Here is a 19092-nt window from a genome sequence, read left to right as displayed (position 1 = left end):
AAGGGGCTGCCCCACCCCCAAACAAAACACACACATACACACACACACCAATCCAATGGTGTCTAGAGGTTTCTGCCTCCTTTGGGGGCAGATTGGCCTAACAAAAATAGGCCGATCTGCCCTCAAGGGGGGCGTAAATGGCCTATAAACAATTTGCCCCCCAGGGGAGCGACCCTTCTCTAAGGGGTCGCTCCCCATACACAAACACAGAGTAAATAAAAAAATATATATATCCCTGGCGTCTAGAGGTTTACCTCTACCTCTACTCATTCCTCGTCTGCTATTTCGAGATGTCGACTCCATTCTAACTAGTTTTATTTGGGGGACGGGAAGACATAGGTTGGCCTTACACAAACTCCAATGGCACACAGCTAAGGGGGGGATGGCAGAACCGGATGTTGAGATATACTATCTGGCATGCCAGCTACAGTGGTCGGCGAAGGAATTACATACGGCACAGTCAGACACGACTATGGGACACCACACAGAGCACTCCGTCAAAACCCTCCGGGGAAATTATTGAACACCAGAGGGCAAAGTGTGGTAAATCCATCAGACTTACATGTACTGCGCGACTGTTGGTTGCGCAGTTTACAGCATACAAGATCCAAATCCCCATACACACTGGACATGCTGTTGAGTTGCCTAACTACACTCCCGGACATACCGTAACGGGCATTTCAAAGCTAGCTGCATACAACACCTCTACAATAGGGGATCTGTTCCGTAATGGGGAACTGTTGACTTTTGACGCACTGATGGCGCAATTTGATTTCCCCCCCAGGTTTGTTCCTTGCCCACAGATCACTTACAGCACTTATACAACAACACTGGAAACAGGGATTATGTGAACCCCCCACTCACACGGGATATCAGGCTATCTGTTCAATAGGAGGGGATAAAAAAGTTATATCTAGCCTTTACATAGCATTACATAAAGACACTCTACTCCCTCTTGATAAGCTACGAGCACTCTGGCAAGAGGACATTAGGACGCCCATAGACAAGCCTCAATTGGGGGAAATTACAGTGCATATACACACAGTATCTAGAAATGCTTGTTTCAAACTGATCAATCTATACGTATTTCACAGAGCATACCTCACTCCTTCCAAGATAGCTAAGATGTTCAACACTATGAACAGTGGATGCCCCCAATGCTTGGAATCAGACGCAGATCTGGTGCATATGTTCTGGAGCTGCGTGAAATTGGAGCAATACTGGGACAGAGTGCTACAAAACATAAATGCAGTAACAGACAGGAGACTTCAGTCTTGCCCACTGGTGGCCTTACTGGGTGGATTTCCCCGCTCCCATGCACAAAGAATTATGACTAAATACACTGACCTGGCATTGGTACTGGCCCAAAGGGAAATCACGATGAACTGGAAAGATCCAGGGGGACCGCATATACAAAGATGGCAGGACACACTAAAAAAATGGGCTGAGGCAGAAGGGAGGGTTCTACACTAGGAAGCAGAAAAGAGGGGTGGGTCTGTAGAATCGGCACGGAAGTGGGTCCATCTGTTAGACTGCCTTAAAGACCCAACCGCTGATACAAGGAAACAAGCCACATCATCTGATGATCCAGACAGCGAAGAAGGCCACAGTCAGCATAATATTGCAAGACACTGTCTTTGACTCCAGTCTGCTGCTCAGACAGACACTACTAGAATAAGAGTCGAAGCCTGGAGATGGAGATTGATACGAGGGGAAGTTGTTTAATTGGGATGTTGATTTTCCCTGCATTTGTTGTTAACAAACCAATAAATATATTTTTTTTAAAAAGCATTTGTTGTACACACACAGGCAATAAATGAAGAACACACACTCAAAGACTTAACTCCAGGCCAATAGTTTTTATATAGAAAAATATATTTTCTTAATTTATTTTAGAACCACAAGATTCAAGGTTTGAGTAAGTACATAAAATGCAAGGTACTTCACACAGGTAAGTATAGAACTTTGATTCAAGCAGTAGTACACACAGTTTTAGTAAAAATGGCAATAAGCTATTTTAAAAGTGGACACAGAGCACAAATCAACAGTTCCTGGGGGAGGTAAGATTGGTTAGGTTTCTCAGGTAAGTACAGCACTTACACAGTCAGTCGCCAGGGCATAGGCAGCCCACCGTTGGGGGTTCAAGGCAACCCTAAAGCCACAGCACCAGCAACAGAGGGCCGGTCAGGTGCAGAGGTCAAAGGAGGGCCCAAAACACATAGGCGCCTATGGAGAACAGGGGTGCTACGGTTCCAGTCTGCTAGCAGGTAAGTACCTGCGTCCTCGGGGAGCAGACCAGAGGGGTTTTGTAGAGCACTAGGGGGGGGGAGGGGGGGGACACACACAAGCACACAAAACACACACCCTCAGCGGCACAGGGGCGGCCGGGTGCAGAGTGTAAAGTAGGCGTCTGGTTTGCTATAGAAAGCAATGGAGGGACCCAGTGGTCACTGAGGCGATGCAGGCAGGACACAGGGAGCTTCTCGGACCAGCCACCGACTGGGCTAGGATGAGGGCCACCTGCTGGTCACTCCTGTACTGGTGGGTGGTTCCTCTCGGTCCTGTGGGATGCAGGTGCAGTGCTTGGTTCAGGCGTAGGGTTCCTTGTTACCAGGCAGTCGCAGTCAGGGATAGCCTCTGGATCCTCTCTACAGGTGTCGCTGTGGGTACGCAGGGGGGTCGGCTCAGGGTACTCACGTCGTCGTAGTCACCTGGGAGTCCTCTATGCTGTGTTAGTTCTCTGGCGCTCAAGCCGGGGCATTGGGTGCAGAGTGTGAAGTCTTACGCTTCCGGCGGGAAGAGAGAGTTCTTTGAAAGTTGCTTTAAAGTTGCAAAGTTGTTGTAGTTTTTGAACAGTGCCACTGTTCTCAGGAGTTTCTTGGTCCTTTGGGTTCAGGGCAGTCCTGTGAGTCCTCAGAGGTCACTGGTCCATGTCGGATGCGTCGCTGTGCAGGTTCTTTGAGTCTGGAGACAGGCCAGTAGGGCTGGGGCCAAGTCAGTTGTCGTCTCCAATGTCTCTGCGGGGCTTTCAGGTCAGCAGTCCTTCTTCTTTCTACTAAATTTATGGGTGTGTTTCGGTCTGGGGGGCAGTAGCCAATGGTTACTGTCCTGGAGGGTGGCTACACCCTCTTTGTGCCTCCTCCCAGACGGGAGAGGGGCACAACCCTATTCCTATTGGGTGAATCCTCCCATCCCAAGATGGAGGATTTCTAAAGGCAGGAGTCACCTCAGTTCAGGGCACCTTAGGGGCTGTCCTTACTGGTGGGTGGCTGCTCCTTGTTTTCCTCATTATCTCCTCCAGCCTTGCCGCCAAAAGTGGGGGCAGTGGCCGGAAGTGCAGGCATCTCCACTAGCTGGGATGCCCTGGGGTGCTGTAACAAAAGGCATGAGCCTTTGAGGCTCACTGCCAGGTGTTACAGTTCCTGCAGGGGGAGGTGAGAAGCACCTCCACCCAGTACAGGCTTTGTTCCTGGCCACAGAGTGACAAATCTCGTCAGGCTAGCAGAAACTGGTCAGCTAAGCACTAGGAGTCAGACTGGTATTCAGGGGGCATCTCTAAGATGCCCTCTGTGTGTATTTTACAATAAATCCCACACTGGCATCAGTGTGCATTCATTGTGCTGAGAAGTTTGATACCAAACTTCACAGATTTCAGTGTAGCCATTATGGAACTGTGGAATTCGTAATTGACAGACTCCCAGACCATATACTCTTTATGGCTACCCTGCACTTACAATGTCCAAGGTTTTGCTTATGCAATGCTCATGCACCTATGCCCTCACCTGTGGTATAGTGCACCCTGCCTTAGGGCTGTAAGATCTGCTAGATGGGTGACCTACCTATGCTACAGGCAGTGAGAGGTGGGCATGGTACCCTGAGGGGAGTGCCATGTCTGCTTAGTCATTTTCTCCCCACCAGCACACACAAGTTGTGAGGCAGTGTGCATGTTCTGAGTGAGGGGACCATTATTTAGTTGGACATAGGTAGTGACCTATGTCCAGTACACGGCTAAGATGGCTTAACCGCACTCACGAAGTCCAGGAAAATGGAGCTTGAATTCGTGGGGGCACCTCATGCAGAGGTGCTCTCACACCCAGGTACTTGCACCTTGCCCTTTGGGCTAGGAGGGCCTGCCACACGGGTGACCTGTAGTGATAGGCTGCATGCGCCTTTTCACGCAGGCTTCAATGGCAGGCCTGCATACACATTTTGCATGGGCTCCCATGGGTGGCATAATACATGCTGCAGCCCCTGGGGAACCCTGGTGCCCCAAGGCCCTGGGTACCTACCATATACTAAAGACTTATATGGGGGCACCAGCATGCCAATTGTGGGGTGTAAAAGGTTACGGACAACCAAATCTAGAGGGAGAGAACACCTGGTCCTGGTTAGCGGGATCCCAGTGAACATAGTCAAAACACACTGACAGCAGGCAAAAGAGGGGATAACCATGCCAAAGAGAGGGTACTTTCCTACACCTCGTATGGATTATTGAAAAGGCATCCTTTCCAGCAGCCTATGCTGGGCCATTTTGTTCACTTACCTCCAAAACTATCATCTCGTAAAGCTCAAGCTATACTCTAGTTTTGTCTTGTATGCTCCTTAAGACAATCATTATCCCACAAAAATATCTAACTTTGCTCTCTGTCTGGAATCTTCTTCTGATTTTTTTTGTAATTTATCCTATTCTATGATCAGGTGGGGCACATTTTAATTATTAGACTCTGCAACTCGTGTAACACTCTGCCACACTCGGGCTATGTGTGTGCTATGCAAAACAACAAATTAAATATTCTTTCTTCCTAGCGCTTTCAGATTCTCATTGTGTGGGCATCCCTCCCACCTAACAGTGAGAGTGGAAACTGCTTCAAAAGCTGTTAAATGGGGCTTTGTGCGCCAATAAAGTGCATGCCTTTGTTTGCCATGAATACATGCATTATACATGGCATCCCCCTTTACCTGTGCATATGTGCACCTCCACCAGTTCTCTATTTTTCTGCCAAACAGCCTGGGTCAGACCCTCATCATTTGGCGTTCACCACTTTCTGATACATGGCCCTGATATCCAGATGTATTATTTGCTTGTTCTTTCTTTTCCTCAGACCTTCAGCTTAGATACATTATGCAGAAATGCTCCTGAATTAAGCCATGTGTGACACGATACACAAGTGTCCTGTCACTCAACAACTGCAGCAGCTGACTGACGTAACACTGGTACCTCGTTTGGGAAAAATCTGTTCTATGCACACCTGATCTCCATGTACTACCATTGGTATGAGGTGCTTTTAGAAATACTGGTCTTGCATGATATCTAAGGTATACTTACAGCAGAGAAGATGAGATTCCACCATTAGGTAGATGTATACAGGGTCTCATCAACTGGGTGTGACCCTGAGAATCTTTTCTGCTCATGAGATAGTGAGGCATCCTACTAGGAACCCCAACTTTCCACTGTAGAGGTCATCCTCAATGTTTTTATGCAAGTGTTTTGAGTTACCCAAAGTAAAGTGAAAGTACCAGGAGGCACAACCATCTTTACACAGATACGAGACAAGGTTTCTCATACGGACCTGTTTTTTTATTGTGTCCAGTAAAAGGTTGTCCAGTACCCAGGAGTTGAGGATGCTTCAAGACCAAATATTATTCGGCTCCAGAGCGACTCTTGCACCATTCCTTCAAGACTAGGATCCTGTTAGGCACAGAAATTCCAAGTCACCACTGCAGCTCGTGAGAGTGCTAGTCTCTCATCCTTTGCACCTTTTCTGCAGCAATGTTGTATCAACAGTAAAGTAACTCTCCCTTCCTGAGCGTAGGCCAGAGGTGCACATTCGCTATAGTCCAGGGAATGTAGAGACTGACACTTGACAGAAGAGCCTAATTTCTATGGTTGGCTGTCTCTGTGATAGTACTTACGTGAAGAGGTAATCCCAGCTCCTGATTTCACATCCAGCCCCATGGCTAAGTTAAGCTCTCTGACCGTATAGGCAGTTGATGACAAGGAGAGCTTTGTTACAAGAAATTGTGAAGCATAGTGCAAGCTAATGTTCGGGCACATCTCTGCTGATGCCAGCAATCTATTTATGAATCTATGTATACTCTGATCAGAAACAAGTACAAATTTACAAAATATCTGGAAAGACTAGCTTTTTAAATACCCAAAATCAAGCATGTTTAAATTCTGTAGAATGATGAGCTTTTCGAGTAACAAAAATTAGTCAGCCAATGCAGTAGTGCAACCAACCAAACTGAAATACTGCAATGAAATGCTATCTGTTATAAATCCATACAGTAAAAGGTGAAATGGTCTCAGAAAGATAGACACATTGCAACCAAAAGATGGACTTCAATTGAACTATTTAAGTTCACTAATATAGTTCAGTAAATTATAGACATCTTCCTACATTTGTGGATTAGCAGCATTTTACCAATTACCAAGAACTCAATTATTTTTAAAAAAAGGATATTAGCCTTTGACAAAATGAAATATGTCGATTAGGAATCTTAATATCCTAAGACCTGCTGGATTTAAAGGTGAAAGCCCAATTCCATTTATAACAGTTGCAATGTATAAAAAAAAAATTGTCAACATAGGTTGCATTGCACTTTCTGAATTGTTGTAAACCTTTGTTTCAGAAAGTGACGCTATAGGTGGAAGAGAAAACCAAACTGAATCCCTGTTTTAGGCAAAAATGGTCAAAGTAAAAAGTTGCATTCTACTTAGTATCAACAACTTTACTGGCCTTACTGCCCTGGGGAGCAAAATGGTAATACAAAATATCAACTGAAATAGATGGAAAGGTTCTGAGAAGGAAATAAGTTAGAATGTTATGAAAAGGAGACATCCATCTTTTTGCATACGCAATGGATATAACCCACTGAAATCACCTGACTTTAGGGAGAGCTTTAGGAATACCTGCAGATACATGGATGCTAGCATATAATGTTATACGATGAGCATGAGGGATGGGTGGAGGGAATAATGCAATAATTTGTTTTTTATTTCTTATTTGTACATTTTTGTTTGATTGGAGTGGTTTTGATGAGTCATAACTTTTTTATTATGGGTACAGACATGTAGAGATCTACTGACTTTCCACAGAACTGGCAAAGAAATTAATGTAAGTATATGCTTTCCATTAACCGACTGTGTAGGAACAATGTCTGCTACATAATTTGTACAACATTTTGTGAACAAAAAAAAAACACCTATCTTTGTATAAAAAAGCTAAATGAATCATACAAACCCAAGTTATCAATCACAATTACAAAGTAATTGGTGATCTGATCAGCTCTTGTCTTAAGATAACATATAGAAAGAGTTGCTCTTTGCGGGACATATTGGTGCATAGCTACCCTTCTAAGAATACAAGCTCCTGGTTACAAGGCCAGCAAGGATTTATAAATGTGTAAAGTGCAAGGCATGCAAACAGTACCAATCAAAAAACATTCAGTTTATCTACAGGGAGGAAGGTAAAGATCAGGATGTTCATTAACTGCAATTCTAATTTTGTGGTGTATTTGTTAACTTGTCCATGTGGACTTCAGTATGTGGGCAGCACGACTTTCTATGTAAAAAAAAGAGATTTATTGAAGACTAGAGGACAATCAGAAACAATGAGCCAGCTACCCAGAAGACATTGTAAAGAGGTTCACAATGGTGAGGCTGATGGCGTGTCTTTCTTTGGCATTGACAGGGTGGTGCAAACTATGAGAGGCGGTGACAGGGAACTCACGTTGAGGAGGACAGAATCCGAATATATTGTTATGTTGAACAGCAGATATCCTGGAGGACTCAACCGGGACAAGGAACTTTTTTTTGCACATAGGATAAAGACATTTCAACATTTTGATGTATATATCTTTTGAGGAATGTACATGATTGATAAATTGGGTTCGTATGTTTTATCTTTTTCTGGTAACTTTATTCTAATGTATGTGAAGATCATGAATTGGAGACACATAGGCTGATATCTTTCTTCTAGGGAGATTTTATTATTATTGTAATGATCATGTGTTTTCTTCCAATTGTTTGTTTGCCATTATATTGTCGATTTTCAAACAATATTCTTTAGTTTGTGCTGTGGTCAAAGGGGATGTTACTATGATGCAGATTTTCAGTAAATCCTTCCAGGCAATAATAGTTACTGGGCTTAATACACATTCTCAAAACAGGTTGTCTCATATGAAATAACTGCAAATCTGCTATTAATTATGTATTACAGTATGAACAATATTATATGGTGAATAACAATTCAATCTTTGCCTGTATTATACTGTGAAAGGAAAAATGTATGGAATATTTAAAAAAATCCTGACCCGGCGAGTATTACTTTTATAATCATTGAACAGGGGTACATATGTTTTATGGGAAATTGGGCACAAAATCACTGTGTTTGGCTATGAGCTAGACCTTCGTGCTATCATCGTTTTGGAGTGCTGGCGTTTTCCTTTTCTGCATACATAACATTGAGGTTATCTATATATATCTATATATCTCTATATCTATAGCTCTATATCTCTTTCTCTCTATAGTATATTACCAGACCGCATTCCACAAAGAAATGAGCCACAGCTTATGAACTGGAGGCCATACTTGGATCACAGGTAGGCATTAAACAAGACTGAAGAATCCAGAGCATGGAGGGACTCTCAACTGTATTTTGGTATGGAACAGTGCACTCTCTGCACTTTGATAAAGAAGTATTTCAGCACCATGGGGGGCTTCATCCCTTGAGGTAGGCCTCAATGACATATGAATAATCGAAGGTCGAGCCTCCCTTTCCACCTGTCCCTAAGACCAGAGTGACTTTACTCATCATTTGATTAACACATCCACACTTCAGAGACTGAAAGATAAGATAAGGCATTATCATTTAAATCTGCAGTGCAAATACCTTTTATTATACTTGTTATACACGTTTTTAAATGTGTAACTAGATAGCAATGTTCACTGTTTTTTATTAAATACAAAACATCACAAACCACAATAAAAAAACAAGCAATTTTAAAATGTGTATTGCATGATCTACCTTGAAGGACATAGACTTACAGCAAAAATGTGGTTAAAAAAATATTACCTCTTCCATTTTAGTGATCATTTTAATTTTTTTTTCTTCTTCTTCTTTTTGCCGCCAAAGGTGATTATTCAAGATGCCTTCTTGAACAACACGTGCACTTCGTTCTTGAGAAAGCAGTCTTTGAGCTTCACTGCGTTCTTCTTCAACCTGGCACAATGGTTTTAAAATATGTTAAGAAATATGTTCAAACACAATGCAATTTAAGTTATAGCCATTTGATAATTGGTCACACTGGTCAGCCCATAAAATGTGCTACAAGTCCTGCTACAGCATAATGCTATATGGCTGCTAAGGCAGTAAGTAATCATAGTCAACCTGCCAGTCACATTAGACGTCTTACTACTGTTCATTCGAAACAAAGTAGGGCCCATTAGAGGGATTTATCAGGAATAGAGAAACACCTGAAATGGCAAATTACACCATCTTACCGTCCAACCCTTAAATGAATATGTCTCACAATCAAATGCAATCCAAAGTAAACTTCTGAAATTAGAGGAAGAGAAGGTTGCTGGTTCATTATGAATAAGAATGAGAATGTCAAGAAGAAGAAATTGAAACTGGGCTTACCTCTGGGGGTACCTCAATGGGTGTGTGGGCACCACTTTCCAAACCCACCCATACAGTTATCTCAGTTATTTCAAAAGGTGTGGAGGCTCGGCATGTTTATCTAGTTTTAGTGTGACCTGGAGAAAGGCTTTGTGCGTGTGAAGAGGACTCTACATGATGATGTTCGACCCGGGGACTATATTTACAAGAATACCTGAACTCTCAATATATAGACATGGAAATGGCTTACTGGTAGTACTTTACTCGTATTTCACAGTAAACTAGCTGGGCAATTGTGCTACAATGTTGCTGCAACCAAGAATCTTGTTTTGTAGATGTGAGCTGAAAAGGATAATTTCATCCTCAAGAGCATGCTGAAGAACAATTATGTTTCAGAGAAGTTTCCAGATATCAAGTTGAGTTGTTAAACAAATGTAAACTATTTCTTCAAATATGAGTATTTAAATACTTTGGGAAATAAGTATACCTTGTTTTAACGGCCAAGGAGGGTTGGCACGAGATGTATTGATCTGGTGCCGGACAAATAGCAGAGCAATGGAGAGCAGGTACGGGTCCAGCAATCCCCCGCCTGGATGAGAGCTGTCACAACTTAGGCCAGGGTGGGAAAGAGGGCATTGATTAGAAAGGATGTCCAGGGAGAAAGATGATGCACACTGGCAGGACAATGGTTGAGGTGCTGGAGGCTTCAGAGAATTGGGAGGAGGACTCAGAAAGCAACACAGACAAGCATATCACACATCCCAGAGAGACTGGGGGAGACTCTTGGATCGCCTTAGCCAGTGGTAGTGGAACGGCCTAAAGAGTGGAAATAATGGGGGACGTAGTTGCTAAGATCGGACTACATTACAGCGGTTGGACCCCAGGGTGCGGGGCCTGCTCTTCCTCAGTGTTATGATTCCCTCAGGTTTGGCCATTTCATGGAATGCTTAGACTGACTTGTGATTGTGCTTTGACGCATGCCCCCCTCCACCCACCCACCTTTACCAGCGCTATATTACTGAGAGTAGGAATAGCATTTTGGCTTGCAAGTGCCCACTTTGAGATTCCTCATTGTGGATTGTCGAATGGACCCTCAGGACTGCCCAATTTTAGTTTGCTGTTTGTATTCAGTAGATTTAGGTTTTTCACAGCACTACAATCCCTATCTCACCCTTCCTTAAGAAGTAATGCATACAGAATGTTGGACTACTTGTGACTTTCAACACGTGACAAGGAGTGCATTGAAGTGATTATTATGCTACATATTATATAAAGATATAAGAATACACATACTGCTAGTCTGGAATGGTTGACTGTATGTATACTGTATTTTACATTATAAATGCCAATCAAAAACATGTTTAAAAAAAGTATATTTTGTATTTTATTTTCTGAAGAAAGAAAGAATTTCTGCACCAAATATCAGTTGTATATATAATAATGTTAATTTAAGGTACAATTGACAATTTGTAAGTGATACCTGTGTGGTTAACATTGGGAGTCATAAAATGTTCACTATTTTCCAACTGAAGAAAAACAGTCTAAGCTAACCAGTATCAGGAGACACAAACTTATAGGGTTTGATGAAGTTATCTTGCCACTATGAAAGGTGGCTAAAGAACAATTCTGTAATCACTTATATCTTGTTATATTTCAAGTTCAAGAAGGTCAAGTTCACACATCACAGAGGGAGTTACAAAGAGATATTTTTAAGGTATATCATTTCACTCTCCAAGTTAAATGCAGAACATTCATGGCAGATAGTAAAAGATCTCCTATTTGTATTTATATACCCATTCTGAACAACAGACGCACATGTCCTGCAGAGTGAGAAAGCAGAGAGTTCCTCTCCAGTGTTTGTTTTATTCTCTTTTCCTTTCCCCTTTTTTCATACTATTATCATCTGTTCAACATGTTAGGAGTAAGCATGTTTGGCACAGGGCAAGGTGAGGGGTGTGTTTTGAGCACAAGTTTAGTGCATTTCCAGAGAAAGAATCAGTAACATTAGTGATGCCAATTTTAGTGAATCTTCAACTGGACCCGCAGGTTGCTTGATGGGACTGGTACCATAGCAGAAGCAGGTTGTTGTTTTTGAAAATCAGACCTCACTTATTCAGCCACAACATGACAAGAATGTTTCAGACAGAAATTACTTTAAAAATGAATCACTATTTGCTGTAGCAGAATGCCTATTTGCAACAGGTGGCAAAAAGGACAACAAACATCAGTGTTTAAGAAATTAATGTACAAGTTAAATACCACACGTCTCAATAAAGGCGGAATAAAGGAAAACAAAGTGAAAGATGTCTGCTGTGCCCTCTGTAGAAGGTGAAGGAGACAACACCTGAGGTTGAAAAAACAGGAAAACAGTAAAAAATTGAGATGCATCAAACTATAGCCAGGAAATTAGATTACCTGCTGGTACATAAGAGGTTCAATGAAAGGAGTTTGTTTGTGAGACTCATCTTGATGTATCGAGGAAAAAGGCACAGAAGCAATCAGTATTGAAATCAACAATTTTTCTACTCTATTCTTCCTTCTTGTTGTTAAGAGAGACAAACTTGAAGAGGAGATCCCTAAGAAAGATCCAGGACAAGCAATATCACTAATGAAGCACCTTCACCTTTTACCAAATGGAGTAGGTTAGGTGCATTAAGCAGGAGATTTGGGGGTTTGGCTTTCTTGCATAGTTGCACCAGAGGCATGCGGTACTATTGCTCAAAATCTTAACCTTTTAAACTCCTGTCTCTTGTGCATGTGTTGGCCACTGGCCAACACTTGGGAGGTATTTAAAGGCCCCTCTAGTCCTTTGTGGCTCCCAGCAGATTCCAGAGCTTTCCATCACAGAAATGTGATGAAAATGTGTTTTTAGTCTAGGTTTAAGGTTTGGAAGGGATTCTAGGTAAAAACACTTGGTGAGAGCCGTGCAAGTCACCCCTGCCTGGATTCCCCAAGTGTCTTTTCAAAAAAGTGCAATGTTGCTTGGTCTCTCTAAGTGCCAGCTGAGGTAGGGCCAAAATCCACGGCTAACCACTTTGGGTCAATTTTGAGTGGAAAAAATGTGATGTATCCATGTTGCGTTTTAGGCAGTTTCCTGTTGTGGGCACTAGGCCTACCCACACAAGTGAGGTATCATATTTACTGAGAGACTTATGGGAATACTGAGTGGAAGGGGGTTTGTGGCTCACCGAAGATTGCAGAACTTTCTATCACAGAAATATGTGGAAATATGTTATTTTTTTTAGTTAAGGATTGAGGTTTGCAAATGGCTCTGAGTAAAAAAAAAAAAAAAAAACCTAGAGAGAGCCATGCAAGTCCTGCCACTCTTGATTCCCCAGTTGTCTACCTTTACAAAATGCACAAGCACAAGCTTGTTGGTGTCTTTAGGTGTCAGATGAGCTAGGGCCCGAAATCCCCATCTATACACACTGGAAAAATCAGTTTTCAGTGTAGCAATGTGATGTGTCCATGTTGCGTTTTGGGGTGTTTCCTGAGGGGGCCACTAGGGTTAGCAACACAAGAGAGGTACCATTTTGTTTTTAATCAGAAGACATATGGGAGCACAGGATGGTAGAACAATTGTTATTACAAATTGGATTTAGCTGCATTTGTGCCTTCAAAATTTAAGCTAGTGTTAAAGAAAGAAGACATTTTGAAAAACACCCTCTAAATCATATGTTAGTACAGGTACCTATAAATTCAAATGTGCATGAATAACCACTGGTCCTAAACTCCCTATCTTGTGCCCATTTCAGAAATACATAGGTCTCCTTGATACCCATTTTACACTGTACATATTTCACCATATGAATTGGTCATAAAGGGGTGTACACAATGAAAAACTACTGTAAGGTGCAGCTTAGATGTTGGCTCTGGATACCTTGGGTGCTTGGAAAACCTACAAACTATATATCCTCGCAACCAGAAAGGTCTAGCTGACATAATAGTATATATTTGTTTGTAAATCGGCCATTGTGACAAAAAGCTACAGATAAAAACATTGTTAGAAAAGCCTGTCTTTTCATAACTCATTTTCAATATTTCGTTATTTCAACAGTCAGTTTCTTTGGGACAACCTTGAGGAATATACACATCTGACCCTGTGCTGAATTCAGAAATTCGTCCATGTTTCAGAAATCTATAGCTTTCCTGGATCACCCTTGGGTTTCACACTGGTTTCCACCACAAACCGAAAGTAGGTTGTGAGCACAAAAATTGGACAAATGGGCTACCTCTTTGAAAAATTCCAAAACTGGTTAAAAAAAATGGTTTGTTTTTTCTTCAGCACTGAATGTTTCTGGAAGCTGAGAAGATGGTGAGTTTAGTACAGCAAACCTCTAGTTTATGCCATTTAAAAAAAAAGAAAACAGACACTTATCGGGAGCACCTCTTTCCTATGTTTCCCCAAAACTCAAAATGTAGCTATATGTTGCCTATTTTCTCTGTCCCCTACAGGGGATTTCACAAACCCTGGGTACCTTTAGAATCCCCAAGATGTTGGGGAAAAAATGACAATTTTAGCATGAATACCTTATGTGGAAAAAAAAACTATGGAATTCAAGTTAAACTACCACAAACAGCCAAAAGGAAGCTCAGGACTTGAGGGAGGCCCAGCAGTTAAGGGGTTTAGGAACAGACAGAGCACAAAAGTCATCAGTCTGGGGCGTTAAACCTCAACAGCCAGATCTTCCTTAAAGTGAGTGAACCTGTCTGACGTAGCTCTAAGGCGGAGGCACATCACATCAGTACCATAATAACCTTGTCAAATCAGAATCACTACCTATTCAGGGCTGGGTTTGGTACCTGTTTTTGACAACACATTTTTATACCTATTCTTTGGTCCCCCAGCCTTTCAACTGGTTGCTCTTCCACAACGAAGTACCAACACCAGCACAACCTCGGGGGCACACTGCCTGAAACAGTGGTCTAGATGCCCAGAACAAGGAGTGGAAACCATCACATAGGTACAACAATGCGTTGTCAAAAACAGGTACCAAACCCAGCCATGAATCCCTCTTATATAAAAATGCTGAGCAGCGTTCCAATAAAAGGGCATTAGTCTCCCTTCAGAGGGGATGTATGTAGGAAGCTGGCCTAGGGGGTGGTGGGTACCTGAGGTACTGACACCTTATACCAGGTCAAGGTATCCCTTATTAGTGAAGTGTAGGCAGCCTCTAGAAGCCAGGCTCTCTAGAGGTAACTGTGGATGAGCAGCTAAGGCTTATCTAGGAGACATGCAAAGCTCATGCAATACCACTGTAGTCACACAGCACTTACGCACATGAAAGAAAACAAGAAGTTACAAAAATAAAGGTACTTTATTTTAGTGACACAATACCAAAAAAATACTAGAGCAGCAACCCTCCAGTAGGCGGTAAGTAACATACTATATATATATGCACTAGTTACCAAAAATAAGCATAGAAAGTGATATAAAACAGTGCAAATGCAGTTAGACAATAATGGCCCTAAGGGGAGCCCAAACAATATACTAAAATACTAAACAAATGGAATGAGAACGTAGGAACCCCACCTAGGTAAGTGGAATGTGTAGAGGGGAGCTGGGGGTACTAGGAAACACCAAAGGTAAGTACCACAGTGCCCCCTAGCGACCAGGACAAAAGGAGTAAGTTTGTGGATTTTTCCAAAACCACCCAAAAGGAACGAAAACAAGAAAATGCAACACCCAGACAGGAGAGCAGTGGATTCCTGTAGAAGAAGGGGAGTAAGTCACAGAAGAGTCCAGGAGGAGTAGGAGCTACTACCCACCCAGCTGTGGATGCAGGAGTTGGTCGACAGTTGGACAAAGACGGTCAGGAATGCAGCCATTCAGCAGGTGAAGAGTTCCTGGAGGATGCAGTCGACGTCCCACGCTGGATGAAGAATTGCAGTCAGGTGCTGGTGCAGGAAATCCACCAACAAGCCTTGGCAAAGGCAAATGTCGCAGCTGGAGTGAAGTGGAGCTGCAGGGGACCAGCAAGGCCCAGCAGGACTCAACCCAGGAGAAGGAGCCACAGGGGACCCTCAAAACACAGACCGCCCACAGAGGCGGCACCCACAAGAGTACCACAGGATAGGGATACAGGAGTCGCAGAAGGGCCCACACAGCACGACTGGAGAAGGATCCCACACCGCAGGAAGGAGAGCTCGGGGCTAGGACTACAGGAAGCCTTAAGATCCCTTGAAGAAGAAGCAAACAAGCCTTGGCAGCTGCAAGAGGCGTGGTGCACGGGTACTGTCCTGCATGGGAAGGCAAGGACTTACCTTTACCAAGGTTGGACAGCTGGCAGAGAGGACCAAGAGGACTACTCCCGCCCACCACATGTGATGCAGGATCCATGCAGCTCAGGATGAGAGGAGATCCATGCAGCTAGTCGTTGCTGCAGTAGGTGCCTGCAGATGCAGGGGAGTGACTCCTTCACTCCAAGGGAGATTCCTTCTTCCTTCTCGTGCAGACTGAAGACTTGCCGCCCTCAGAGGATGCACAGCCGACGAAATGTTGCTGAAGCTGGAAGGAGCCGTAGGAACAATGTTGCAAGAAGAGTCTTCTTCATGGATGCAGATTACAGGTTCCTGGAGGGTCCAGTAGCGGTTCCAGTGGATAAAAGTCATAGTAAGATTGCAGAGGAGTCCTGCCAGAATCTTGCAAGCTAAATCTGAGGACCTACCCAAGAGAGAGACCCAAAATAGCCCTGAAAGGGGGATTGGTCACCTAGACAGGTGACCACCTATCAGGAGGGGACTCTGACGTTCGTTGCCTGGCCTGGCTACTTAGATGCTCCCAGAGTTCCCTGCCAAACTTGGATTTAAGATGGCAGAACGCAGAGACCCTCTTGAGGAGATCCGAGCACCACCACTGGGGTGGCGATGGACAGGGGAGTGGTCACTCCCCTTTCCATTGTAAAGTTTCATGCCAGAGCAGGGACTGGAGGTCACTGAACTGGTCTAGACTGGATTATGTACATAGGGCACCGATGAGCCCTTCAAAGCATACCAGTGTCATGGTGAGGTGAAGTGACGACTCCGACGAAAGAGATTAAGGTGGGTAGATGATTTATTGTCATCACATCCAACTTTTAGTAAGTAAAGTAAAAGGGGCACAGAGGAAAGAGAAACACCAGCTCCAATCCGTAGGTGTCATGTGGAATGTCAAGACCACATCCAGCTCCGTCAGAGCATTCCACATGACACACATGAATTCCAAGCCACATCACAACATGAGGCTACCCCTCCAAAGCCATGTAACACCTGTTTCCAAAGAAAGAGGATGTTACCCCCTCTCCCAAAGGAAATCTCTTGTTCTGCCTTCCTGTGCTTGAGTTGTTCAAGCAGCAGGAGGGTAGAAACCTGTCTGAGGGGTGGCAGCAGCTTGGGCTGCCTGGAAAACCCTGGAAGACTGGTAGGAGCAATGTTCGGGGTCCTCTAAGCAGCCCCCAAAGTGCATGGAATCATACTTCCAATACTGGCAACAGTATTGGGATATGATTCCGACATGTTTGATACCAAACATGCCTAGGTTCGGAGTTACTATTATGTAGGCTATGACCTGGTGTAGTGACCATTAATGAAAACGGTGCATGCACCCTTTCACGCAGGCTGCAATGTCAGGCCTGCAGAAAGTTTTGTATGGGCTCCCCATGGGTGGCATAATACATGCTGCAGCCCATGGGGATCCCCTGATACCCCAATGCTCTGAGTACCTAGGTACAATATACTAGGGACTTACATGGGGGCACCAGTGTGCCAAATGTGGGGTGTAAATGGTACAAGTTACTAAGTTAGACGGGAGAGAGCATAATCACTGGGGTACTGGTTAGCAGGAACCCAGTGATCACAGTCAAACACACTGACAACTTGCAGAAAATGGGAGTAACCATGCCAAGATAAAGGGTACTTACCTACAATGTACCATTGGCACGGACAGGAATATTTTCTTCACTGACTTCGGTTATACTGCCATATAGAAAGGACCAGAAGTTAAGGGATGAAAGTATCTCAAACAAGACATGACAGCCTTCTACGGATCCGCAACCAAGAAGGAAACACCGTACTAAAAACATTGCTTATAGCTGTTCTTTAGCAGCAGGAGAGAGACCAATTTTCTTATTAAATAATTTGTAAGAGGCAATTTAAAAGTAGAAAATCAAGTGCAAATGACCCTTTCAGGAACAGGTGGGAAGATGGAGCAGTGAAAACAATAGCAAAAGGCAAAAAGTACAGCATCAAAAAGCCATTTCTTGCAACCTGCTGACAGATGGAACAACCTGGGACTGGGCTACAACACCTGCAGAAGCAAGGGTGGGGTGGGCGAGGTGTATGTGTGAGTGGACCCTTCCTCTGGCTCTTTCACAGCCATCGTTTTAGAAGACTTTTTCTGGGCCTGTCTGTAGTGTAGGCATTCCCAAACAGCGAGGAATGAAGGAAATTCAAAATCATCAGGTCAACACTACTAGACACAAAAAGTGCTTCAAGACTATTGCCTTGAAGTAAGTGCAAGACGGCTACTTCTGATTTATCTACAGTCCAAGTTCATGGTAATGAAAAGACAGAATGTTCCAGTGGTAAGTAGACAAAGATTCAAAGGCTCCTCCCAAACCCGGAGATATAGAAATGTAAATCTCCTTTTCCAATTCTAATTATATCTGAGATAAACTAACCATTGTCAAAAAATGTATGAAAATTTTATTTTTTAGGTGTCATTTATAAACACGTCATTCACAAAAACTAGAGATTCACTCTACATTGTTGGTTGATAAAAATATAATATGCCACACTTCTGATTTTCAAAGACTAGTCACTATAATGATAATATGATGACTTTTAAATAAAAACAAAGCTTCACAAAAGCCGAAAGTGTTTTTAAATCCAGTTGATCAGCAATATTATCATCTTCTTTGATTTACATGGATTTGCATTGCAAAACCATCCAATATTACGGTCTTGTTCCCTTCTCTTCTTACTATTGGAACTGAATGAGCCAATGATGGTCAGAATCAAGGAGTCCTTCTCATAAAGTAATACAATTCAACTACATTTATGAATAGAGCCACATTTCATTCAAAATCTATCAGTAAAAGATTATTTCAATTTAAAAAGTATAAAAATACAACAGAACAAAAATGCATCTGAAACAGATGAGAAAAATTAAACAATACAGTTAAAACTAACAGCAGCACAATAAAATATATCAACATGTTCAATTTTATGCTATGGCCATTAACTTCCTTGCCTTCAACGCAGCCACCAAGAAACTGCTGATCAAACTCTTATATGTGATGAATTAAGTAGCTCTCAAGATCAAAAAGCTAATCTGTAAATTCTACGTTGGACAGAAATGAGAAGTGGGCGCTAATAACGTCTTATAGGGAATTAACAAAATTGACAGCAAATAAGAAGGTTAAATCACAGCAACAAGAGGTCTACTTATCTACCATTCCCTCACCTTGGGAAATCTTAGCCTGCCTTGGGA

At 42.9% G+C, this 19092-nt stretch overlaps 1 protein-coding gene across 14 annotated transcripts in view; it reads right to left on the bottom strand.

The window, feature by feature from the left end:
• ANKRD26 (ankyrin repeat domain containing 26) overlaps window positions 1-19092 on the bottom strand; it is an 829339-nt gene that overhangs the window by 427065 nt on the left and 383182 nt on the right. For all 14 annotated transcript variants that reach the window (XM_069228894.1, XM_069228896.1, XM_069228898.1 and 11 more), the window contains one exon: window positions 9078-9224. In XM_069228894.1, the coding sequence (XP_069084995.1) occupies window positions 9078-9224 (147 nt within the window). The remainder of the gene's footprint in view (window positions 1-9077; window positions 9225-19092) is intronic.

Source organism: Pleurodeles waltl, chromosome 4_1, assembly GCF_031143425.1.
Source record: "Pleurodeles waltl isolate 20211129_DDA chromosome 4_1, aPleWal1.hap1.20221129, whole genome shotgun sequence".
Taxonomy (NCBI): Eukaryota; Metazoa; Chordata; class Amphibia; order Caudata; family Salamandridae; genus Pleurodeles; species Pleurodeles waltl.
This window is presented reverse-complemented; position numbering and strand designations above follow the sequence as displayed.